The 11,750-nt window shown below is 44.2% G+C and overlaps 1 protein-coding gene across 1 annotated transcript in view; it reads left to right on the forward strand.

The window, feature by feature from the left end:
• The window catches only part of LOC8033701 (cholesterol 7-desaturase nvd), a 229,578-nt gene extending 218,106 nt beyond the window's left edge, over nt 1-11,472 (forward strand). The window contains exons 2-4 of the mRNA XM_042292768.1: nt 7,941-8,204; nt 9,374-9,963; nt 11,292-11,472. Of these exons, the coding sequence (XP_042148702.1) occupies nt 7,988-8,204; nt 9,374-9,963; nt 11,292-11,456 (972 nt within the window). The 5' untranslated portion in view covers nt 7,941-7,987 and the 3' untranslated portion in view covers nt 11,457-11,472. The remainder of the gene's footprint in view (nt 1-7,940; nt 8,205-9,373; nt 9,964-11,291) is intronic.
• Nucleotides 11,473-11,750: the final 278 nt, after the last annotated feature.

An 11,750-nucleotide genomic window follows, 5' to 3' on the forward strand; every position in this document is an offset into this window, starting at 1 on the left:
TATTATTACATCACCCAAAGCCTTGCCACATACAAGTGCAAACTTGAAACCGCTCTGTAAAACGATAATCAAACTTCGAAATATAATTCAAGCATAATTCGCTAGGAAACACCTGAGTACGCGATGCCAATATATTAGGCGCTTCCACACCGGAAACACGATCGAACGACAACTCGGCACTGCATTTAGGGTCATACACAAGTGCGACACTTTTCTGGCGACAAGCCTTATTACAACCTAAAGCACCACGAACAATTTTAGTTCACACGCAGATTGACATTTGAGAAGAAATGAAAAAAGGAAGAAATAACGTGCGTCAGAAATTTGTTTTAAATTATTCATGTTTATTATCACATCACACACGGCCTACGTCGCAAAGAAGTTCGAGCGTGAAACAACTATGTACAATGAAAATCGGAAGGCAAACAACTTTAGCTTTAGCTGTTTATGCGTCACGGCGATTGTACTTCTAGAAACCGGCAAGGACAGGGCGAACGTCCGTTTCCACAAGCTTCGGGCAGGCACAATGTATTCACGATGAAACAGAAACCTTCATACGTGTAATCTGAGATCGCTGGTAGCATTACAATTAGGATTGAAGCTGTCACAAACACTCAACGTCGCATGGATATAGGCATCGTACTCCGCAAAGGAGAAGTGCATGAGCACGGCAACAAAATACTTTACATGGACACTTAAACAAGAACTATGGTGCCGGACAACACAGCTTGTAACAATGCGCAATTCCCGCGTTCAAAACGTTTGAACAAACTTGGAAACTGCTTATCAAGGGTGACGGAAAGAAAGATTGTAGAGTGTGTTCAGGGCACCGAAGTGTTTCCTTTCGTTTTTCCATTCCTAGAATGGACAATCCAAAGGGATTTCGTTGGAACTATTTTCTCGGTCGTTGGAAGGACGCTGCCAGTGGGTCAGTTCTTTTTGTCGTTCGCTCGTTCTTTCTCCCATTTGGCCCAGATGCATTGCTGGAGCACACGCTCTCGGCACACACCCAAACACGCCGATAAGCACCGAGACAGGCCGACCCTATCCGCTGAACTGCAACTACAACGTAGGCCGACGGGTGACGACGTCTACACACGTGACCACTGGAGTTTTATTTCTAGGAGGCTTTGCATTTTTACCCGTCATCGTCGATTATACACCTTTCTAATGTTTACAAATCCACAGCACAGCGTGCGATCTCTGCAGTCCAGCACGCGCGTGTTCGTGGCTTCGGGAAACGAGCAATGCACGCACCATACGCACGAACGCTGAAGATGGGGCCTGGAAGAAACACTTTTCTGAAAATGACGCAGCAAGTGTGACGTCACTGCTCCTAGGAAGCCGTTTGTTAGGAACGTTGTTATGATCAAATGCATGACTTTGGAATTTGTTTCGATAAATCATTTGTTCAAAAATCGAACGTCGGATTTAAACGTCTAAAATGAATAGATATAGGCAGCCTGCATCTCACACTTACCAGGACAAAGGCTTACTGAGAACAGGTTGTCTTTAAAGTATTTGCGACGGCAACTTCCGGTCCTGGAGTATCATGGAGATGCCTGCTGCAGAACAGGAACGTATGCAGAATGACGTCTGCAACAGCTTTAGTCATTCTCATAATCAAACAATTTTCGCCGTGTATTTATTAGTAACATGGGAATTTCAACAGAACAGCAGTAGGAAAAATATACACGAGCACACCAATAATTGATCAATACCCAAGCAGCACGGCGATACTTGGCCAGTGTCGTGCCAGTGTCGGCCGAAATTCGGCACCGATACCGGGAGAATTTGCGGCCTTGCACCGCGTCCCCAATGTCGTACGGGTATCGGCGTACCGCCGTTTCACCACCGGACTAGTCTCGGCGGTATATCGTGCGAGCACTGCCCAGGAGCCCTAGTCTGGACACTTGGCGAAACAGTCGGCGAGAAATACAGCGGCTGTGACTGGCAGGCGCCAAGGTCAAGTGCGACATCGGCCAATCGCGGCCGCCAAATTTCTTGCCGACTTTCTCGCCAAGTGTCCAGATTAGGGCCATAGATCGGACTGTCGACCAGCTATCGGCCAGATGTCGCAAATGCGTCTGCTCTGTACTGGCCGAATGTGGCTTATGCGTCCGCTTTGTATCCGCAAGATTGGGAATATTGGCTTGTACCTTAATTGAAAATATAGTGCGCGTCTTGCACGCATTCACGGACAACTGGAATTGTTTTCGATGCTCCTAGAAGCTTGCTAAATCGCAATGTTAAGGTCACTAGCAGACGACACACGCCGCAAGCTATTTCTGCCCGGCATTTCACGCTCGCCGATGTGTGTACACAGTTTCATACTTAATATAGCAATTCACTGGACGCCATATTTGAGGGCGATATTTCGAGCGCATGCTAAGAACGAGCTTACATTAATAGGTTGCTAAGACTGCCAATCTCGATGGTGCGGAGTGCACGTTATAAATTAGCTGTGGAAGCTCGCCGTCAGCACGCGCTCAGCAGTCGCGCACAAAGCTATGGCCGCCAGTGAATACTCCCATACACGATTGCAAGGCGGGCAATCGTTTATGATAGGTGTTGTTGGAGCAATACGGCTTTTTCGGCAAGCAGTGTTTCCGGAAACTTCAAACCATGTTTGCCGAAAAGGTGTTAGGCTGCAACAACGCCTATAAAAAAGGGTGAGATACAGACATTGGCAGAAGGGCCCGTTACACACATATAATATTTTTTTTTAAAATTTACTATGTATGCATAATCTACAGCCAATCTTTAATTTATACGTTTTGGCACATAGCAGAATTAAAGCCCTCTTGACGCTTAACGTAATTGTTGACACTTATTAAAAACCTTATATGACATCGCAGGAAGCGGTGTTCCGTCCTCCAGAAATATTTAAATTGGCTGCGACAGTGCAAAACCGATACCGCCTGAGCTTTCAGACGCCGTGTCTAAATCTCAGGAAGTCGCGCATTTTTAAATCATAACGATCGCCAAGTTAGCTCGCTCTGCGCTAAGCACAAATAAATCCGCGTCCAAACAAAAATTCGAGACTCAGTACCGATACTCTAAGTAAAATTATTTCGTGTCTGTATTAAAACAAAAGGAAAAATGCCATAGCACCCTTATTTTAATGCTTTTGCTATTTCAGAAGAGGCCGCCGCGGTCAAGGTACATTCATGGCGACATGCCTCCAGTTTTTCCAAACGGATGGATTCCGGTTCTCCTGTCGTCCGAGCTCAAGATCAACGAAGTTAAATCCATGAAAGTTGTGGGTCAGTGAGCTATTAAGCACAAAGTTAACTTTTGTTTTTATCGTTGTCACCTCTCGGTTCTTAAGTAACGAGACGCAGACGAGCCCGTTTCTCCAAAGTTTGTTTCGAGTGCTATAACCTCAGTCCAGCGCAATGAACCACAAGTATAAAGCTAAACTATAGGGACATCACGACTTTACACCCTATGATAGAGCAGCATCGCTGCACATCCTATGTCGCTTCCATACTTCATTTCATCTTCTGTTGAACCGCAGCAGAAGGCTAGGGGCCTTCACAGCCAATCAAGCGCTAGCCTAGAAGTGACGTCACCTGGCTCCTCGGGTGTGTATCAGCGAGCGGGTTAAAATGGCGCTGGTTGCAAGTCTGATGCGGACGCGGTGTGGATAAAACCTTTTCTTTTTTTATGCTGTGTTCAAGGAAATTCTGACTTTGCGTACTTTGCTCTATTTACTGCACAAGTTCGAGTATCTTTGATGATTGTGGCTGAAACCTCTTGACGTATCGAGGATGACGCGCAGCTGTGCAGTCTCTATTTCGTAACCGGGATCGGTGGGATTGCACGGTATGCTATCACAGATGCCTTGCACGTCGAGCGGAAGCAAGGTCCACAGAAACGCTTCGCTTCGCTTATTGTGCAACACGGAAAATTATAGACTTTTCCGTAACGCAACAGACCAGGTAGGCCTGGACAATGAAACGTCGACTCCAACCTAACGCCCTTGCGAAATGTCTCGCCTGCATGCACATGAAGACCCTAGCATCTGTGTCGAATTAAAAAGGGCCGATGTCGACTACTAACTCAGCTAACACTAGACTACAGAGAGCTGCCGAGAAGTGACTGACGAAGCACGCGCGGCGGAACGAAGCTATTTTTGTCATGTTTGGCAGCGCCAATAAAGGCACACGGCACTGACGAATAAATGCCAGTGGCAGCATGTCTGGTGTCACACCAGACATGCTGCCACTGGCACGTTTCTTCCGCATTCACCACAGCTCAGACGTTCTTCGAATTTCGTTCTGTACGATTCGCTCGGAGGCTCAGAGCGAAGTTTGTAGTACACGTTTAGCACAATTTGCCACTCTTCTCTTGCGGCGAATCGACGCAAGACCAGTTCAATGCAAATTACGCCCCCCCCCCCCTCCCCTCAAAAAAAAAAAAAAAAATCTGGACGCGAGTTGGCATAGGAATTACAGGAGGCACCGGCGGACACCGGTCTGCCGTTCCGCAGCCAGTACGGCGAACGAAAATGTGAGAGCAGTTGGCGCATTTACATTTGTTAGGTGACATTTCAAATCATAGTGAAAAATCATTTTAAAGTTCAAAATATTTGTTTTAATAAATATCTAGCTCGGGTTCAGTTTCTACATAAAACCCTTTTAATGGAAAACTTTCATTTTGAAGAAATCTTCCTTTGCAGTACGTACGTCACATCGCCCACGGTGCCATGAATGTCGAATAAACGAATCTGACGGCAACGACAACATTTTTAACCAGAAGTCCAGTTTCTCCAAATATGCTAGATATATGTATATACGTATATTAAGGATCACGCTTGAGACATTTGTTGCAACATTATTTATGTATCACTGGTACGAAACACGAACATTACGTTCAGGACAAAGGCTACTCGCCTTGTACTCAAAGTCTTTGATGCAGTACAATGCGATGCGTAAGAATGCCCTGCCGGCGCCTCCTGACAACCCCTGGCTTTCCGCTGCGAAACGGTACAAGATGAAACGAAGAATAGGAAATATTTCTTTGGAGTCGACGTCGTGCGGTAAACCCCTCTAATGAAGAAAATCTAGCCCGATCTGAGTGACGGATTGTTATTGTTTTGGTATTTTGAAGGTCAAATTTAACTCAATGTTTTACCATCGCAAGTTAGTAGACGCCACTGCAAATGATTAAAGACATGTAAAAAAAGAAATAAAAGATGGAGTAGTGTTCGTACATTGACCTGTGGCACACAATTCAATATACAAATGTTTTGATGTGAATTTTACGGCCGTGCAAATTACGATAGGGAAACCATGTCAATCTCCGCGCATCTTCGAAATATTCTACCTCCAGAATAAAATTAACTACGGCCATATCATATATACGTGAATGCTCCTTCCAAGCCTTTCACGCATATTTTTTACATAACAAAATATAACCCTGACAATCACCAGCCGTGGAGACACACAGTAGTGAATTCAGTCCGCAATATCGAGGTGTGCGCATGCATATATTGCGTCAATTTTCAGTTGCTTTTAACGGCAATAACAAATGCCCCAAAGAAGACATTTACTGAAGACGACCTCAAGCGCATCTACCTCTTCTGCGCTCCACAGAACGATTGCTTTCTGCGCCGTTGCGAAAAGTGCCCAAAAACGCAGAGCATCTCGCTGCAGTCGCTTCATCTCGACGAAGACGAAGAGATCTGTTTCGCGCTATGTTACGCTGGTGAACTCGTCAAAAAGGTTATGGACACTTCTGCCTTCCTGCGGCAATAGGAGAGCGAAAAGTATATGAGGCATTCTTACATCCTTGACCTTGAACGAAGCCTGATACATGGCACAAGAACCGCCTTACCACCCAAGGCAGTGATGTTCCACTTCGATTTTGCGGAAAAATGGACAGTACTCTTTCCAACCGAAGTGCAGAGTTTTCATTGAAAAAAAACTCAAGTGTCTCTCTCCACAAGTGTGGTTACGTCCACGCATGACACGCAAAGCTTTGCCGTTGTCACCGATGGTACACGACACATGACACAGCTCACGCTCTTCTAGCCACATAGGCCCTAAAAGAGTATGTTAATGTTCATTTCCAAGTCTTTTTTGAAATAATTTTTGTATCAGACGGAGCGGCGGCGCATTTCAAGAATCGCTTCCAATTCCACGAATTGTCTCGGAAGCCGCACTCTTCGGCAAGATGGATCTCTTCAGCCACTGGACACGGAGAAAGCGCTTGTGATGAAGTAGGTGGAAGAACCAACGCTCACCAAGTTGAGATCTTCGCTCAACTCAACGATATCCACCGCTAAAGACTTTGTGGAAGTGCTACGTAAAAAAGTAACAAATGTCTGCATGTTCCCCCTGTCTGTGGAACGGGTTCGAGAGTTTCGTGCGGTAAAGCAAGCAGAGTGGACCACCATAAAACCTGTGAGAGGAATCCAGGCTTCTCATCTGTGGAATTCATCATATGCCGAGAAGCCGGATGTATACATGGCCACTCGCATAACTGAGAGTTTTAAGCTTATCTATGCATAGTTAGCGAATTCGCACAGTGGGGCCGTTTTGTTCCTGTGAATTGTAAGCAAATTAATGGTATTCCAGCTCAAAGTCGATTTTCGCGTCACTAATACTCAGCCCTTATGAAAAGAAAGAATTTTAATAATATAAAATACATGCCATAACTAACGCTCAAAACGTTTGGTGCTGTGCGGCAAAGCCGCCTTGACGAAGACGTCGGCTCGCTCCGAGTGAAGGTTTGTCGTAGCTTTCCCGCTTGGAGGTCATATGTTACTCAATCTTTTGCCATCACAGGTTAGTTCAAGTCACTGTAAAGTGCCACGGGGAGTTAAAAAAATAAAAGATGGAGTCTTTTTTTAAATATCGACGCCCAATCTTGCCACATTTTGAGAAATCAGCAGCATTTCCGCGTTAATAACAAGAAGACAATTAAGGGTGGGCATATAATTTTTACATATCCGTAAAGAATATTTGAATACCCGTATTTTGATATGTTTTGTGAAGTATTATGAAAGATGGTTTATTTGCAAAAAAAATTGTGAATATGTCTCTAAAACGCGTTTTTATGCCATGTTTGATATTTTTGTTTGCATAGAAATATTTTATTGATATTTTTAATGTTTTATGTATGTGTTGTATAGCCTCTGTAAAGCCTATTAAAAAAGTTATGGTGCCGTGAAAGATTCGATAAGGAAATGACGACTGTGCAAAGCAGCATTGTGAAATCTTCTCAATTTCCACGCCTCAAGTTCTCTATTTTATATCTCAGCGAAAAAAATTGTTACGGCGTTCATATCCAGCTGAATGTTCCTCCCAAAACATGGCTTTCATATATATTTTTAACAGAAATATCTAAAATATGACCCGGACCATCATTGCAGGATTGACGTGGAATAACCCTGCAGTCGATTATATGCCGCCAATGTTGATCACAGCCACGCGCTGGGGTTGGCAAAGCAAAGGACACGCGCTGAGTTCCAGACATTGTTATGGCTCGGCTATTATCGTCGTTGCAGCGATTGGACACGGGCCACTACCCGAATTCTTTTCGAGCTAGCAATTATCACGAGCCCAAAATCGAGTGCAAACGCAATGCTCGGGTTCAATCTATGAACCGCATTCAAATATCGTCATTGGGGTGTACTGCGATCCCCGCGTTACGTTATCAAATTCTGCAAAGGAAAGGTTGAATGAAAATGATCGCTTTTGTCCTTGAAATCACACCGCCATAAAGGGGTTTCTTGGCAAGTGGCGTTGCGTGCGAGTATCATTGAGTCCCACTAATGCCAGTAAGCTCGTGTAAAGTGAAAAAACAAAACAAAAAAAGAAACGTTCCAATTGAATATTATTGCATCGCTCCTTTAAAACTGCAAACCGCATCATGTCCAGGCTCATTGATGAAAATATTAAAGAACTTTATCGGTTGACTGTCTGCTGCAGGCGAAGAGCTGGTTGTGTTCCGGACTCAGGATGGCGTCGCCCACGTGATGGACGCCTACTGTCCCCACCTGGGGGCCAACCTGGGCGTCATGGGTCGCGTTGTGGGAGACTGCATCGAGTGTCCTTTTCACGGATGGAGGTTCAGAGGAGAAGATGGGGTTTGCACGCACGTGCCTTACGCAAGCAAAGGTGTGATTTTTATACTTCAGACATGGTCCTGTACGCGGCTTCTGCAGATTCAGCGCTTCGTGGCGTTCCTTCCACGTTCTTGCTTCAAAGGGTGCAGCAGAGTGTCATTTATACATGCTGTATAACTTAATTCACTGATATGCTACAGCCCGATTTACAACGTTGTTCGCGTCTGTCATGTAATGTGCAATGGTGCTTATGGGGAGTCATATGGCATGTTAATACCCTAAATGCGCACAGCATGCAGGGCTGTCGATTTAACAAATTGGATAATGCCCGCGACTTTATTGCACAATTTTTCCAACGGAGTGAGATTATATTTCTAAATATTAAAATATTTTAAGGACGCTCTGCCAATATAGTGACGACGTTGCTGAAACGACCGCGTCACTCTTTTGAGCTTCATTGGAGGCTGGGGTTCCGGAGCTTTTTCTGCCTCCAGTGTTGGAATCGGGCGAAGAAAAAACACGCAAAATGATTATATATGTATATATATATATATATATATATATATATATATATATATATATATATATATATATATATAACGCGCATGGGTGGCGGGGGGCCGAAGGCGTGGGTATAGATGAAGAAAAGAACCCGTAGTGAAAACAGCAACAATGGACGATTTAATATATATATATATATATATATATATATATATATATATATATATATAAGCTTGGTTTTTTTTTGCAATTTGTTTGAATTAATTTAGCCTCTGATAATGAGTGCCTATAATTTTGCATTTGCTATTGCATCATAATCTATAGCACCATCTATTAAAAAGTTATTTCAATATTTAGAGCTTAACTGCAATAATACTTAAAAAACAAGCGAGCTGGTGATGATTCATGGTATTAAAACCCGAGACTGAGCAACACAGAAGGGGGCGTCCCCTTCTGTGTTCGTCCCCTTCTGTGTTCCTGAGTCTCGGGTTTTATTACCATGAATCATTTAGAGCTTATTAGCCCTTTAATATTGACGTCTATCCTCTCATTTGATGTATGTCGGATCCCGACAAACGTGTAGTAAAAACGGTATTCATCCTCTAGTCACCTCCCCTTCGGACCTCTTTTTTTATTGTTCGAATTAATTTCCTTCACCTTGTACATAGCCCTACTTTCAGAACCGCATCAAGAATACATCCATTCAAGTAATTATTCCCATTCAGTCACTTCCTGACTTGTTTGATATCCTTTCTTACTTTTTGATCTCCTATCTCATTCCTTCTTTACAAACAGCTCCTGCATTCGTGAAAGCTAAGACCTGGATCTCCAAGGAAGTCTACGGTTTACTTCTGGCATGGTACCATGCGGACGGCGAAAAGCCTACATGGGACGTGAATGAACCCGATGAGATCACCAGTGGGCGGTGGAGGCGAACCGCGTTGTACGAGAAACAAATCCATGGCATTATGCAGGACATCGCTGAAAACGGAGCAGACGTCAACCACTTCAGCCACGTCCACAAGGCGTCAGCCTTTGCAGGACCTAAAGAATACCAGCGCTTTGCAAGCACCTCCTGGTTACGTCGTGCCATGACTTTCGAGTTTGACGTCAAATGGTCTGAGCACGATTTCAAGGTTCTTGTTAGTATGGACAATCGAGTGAAAATCTTTGGCTGGACGGCTCTCTCAACTCATACTGACTTGTGGCAGCTAGGACCGGCCTTGACTGTAGCGCAGACCACGAGCTCATTTGGCAATCTCTTTTACGTCATCTCCCTCACACCACGTGGCCCATTGGACATCAGCACCGTCATCCAGACTTACGATGGTCGTAGCTTGTTTTGGCCAATCCGGAGGTTGATGGAAAGCGCTACTTCAACCATTGTAAGAACAAACAAATCTTTTATCGCAAGGAATAGTGCCTCTGTTTGATGAAGATGACATGAAGTCGTTCTACACAGTTGATCAAGTGTTTAACGCCCTTTTTGCGATAGGGCAGATAGCGATCAATTCAGCTCGTATATTAAAATTTGTTCCGAATCAGTTGTTTTTTATGATATCCTAATTCTCGTGAAAACTCGACATATCGTTTATTTTTAAAGAGAAACCTAGTATGGAACGCTTTCGAGTCGCTCCATATCCAGCAATAGATTTATTAATTTGTGGCGGTTAAAGACGCTCTAATTGTCTCGTCGCATTAGCCATAGAGTTACCCCTTTTTGTTCTTCCGAAATTAAAATAAGTATATTGGTGGCCCCCCGGCAATATTTCACAATACCACTCATTGGCAAGTGTGTTTCTGCTAAGCCAGTCGATGAAGATCATGTTTACAAAGATATTTTTATCAGGCTACAGTCACCGACAATTTAAGAATTACAGGTTGTGGCGAGTCCCTGACGTCTTTTCAGCATTCTGCGGTCAATAAAAATTGCGGCGTTACGCGCTAAGAACACAAAAAAAACAAATCACAAAATCAGGAAGCATGGAAACAATAAGTCACGCCCTGCGTTTCATAGCAGTTTTTCGCTCTAGTGCTCGAGGTCCCACCGATGCTTCAGCTATTCTTATATTGGCAGGTATGTTCGTGCTCTTTGCGGTTTTCAGTTTTCTGGAATGCCTGCAGGCTTAGCCTCAACATCACGTGCTTGCTCAGAACAGGAATAAGAGTACAGTCGCTGGCGGCTTAAGAACCACAGGGAGTGGCTAATTAGTAATTACTTGCACGCTTCTTGCTTTGTGATTCGTTCTTCGGCGTTCTTAGCGCCTAGTGTCGCAATTTTATTGACCGCAAAGCGATTAGAAGATCCTCGTAACTCAACAGGCACTGCTTTTCCTTATCTGTCAGTGACTTTACGGGTATATACTGAGAAAGAGGAAAAAGGTGAGTGCTCGCATAGACGCCAGAACGCAAAGCACTTAGTGAAATCTTTAGTAGGTAGACATAAAGCGTGCCGATTTTTTTTTTTCTGACTGTTCGACGCGCTTAAAGAGTGACTAAAGACAACGACAGCTAGCTTCACGTCTTCGCACTAATAATTTCAATCAGAGCTCGGTGTTCTGACGTTTTCACATGCAATCGTCTTCTCCACTTTCTCAGTTGCTACCCGCACAGGTACGTAAGTCCCGCAGAGGGAAACTGCCATACACTTCCAGTGAAACTACACGAGGACAAGGAAGGGGCCAAATCTGAACATTCGATTTTTTCGCTGCAGGTCGATCAGGATACTCTCATATGGGATCACAAGACGTTTCTCAAGAATCCTGGCCTGGTGAAAGAGGACAGTGCTATTAAAACTTTCCGGGAGTGGTACGCGCAGTTCTACAGCAGCAAGAGTCTCACGTGGCGGGATGTGAAGGAGAAGACACTACTCTGGTAAAGGTTCTGAAGAAGCTTCCTCGCGACTGGGCTGATTTGGTGCCCCCTAATCAAGCGTAAGCGCATGTGCTCTGGAGTTAAGGTTTTGTGTGATTGTATAACTGTCTGAACACATCGTATCAACTACGCACTCACGGTTCTTCTTTCAGCGAATTACAGGGCACTGTGCCCAAAGCGGATGCACGGTGCATTTTTTCTCCCTTCTCGCAGCCTCCAACTATAATACAAAATCCCAAAATCTGATGGCGTTATAATTTTACGAAATTTTTATTGCGAAATGTTACACAAGGGAAAT

Source organism: Ixodes scapularis, unplaced genomic scaffold (genome assembly GCF_016920785.2).
Source record: "Ixodes scapularis isolate PalLabHiFi unplaced genomic scaffold, ASM1692078v2 PGA_scaffold3__209_contigs__length_174095766, whole genome shotgun sequence".
NCBI classification, from domain to species: Eukaryota; Metazoa; Arthropoda; class Arachnida; order Ixodida; family Ixodidae; genus Ixodes; species Ixodes scapularis.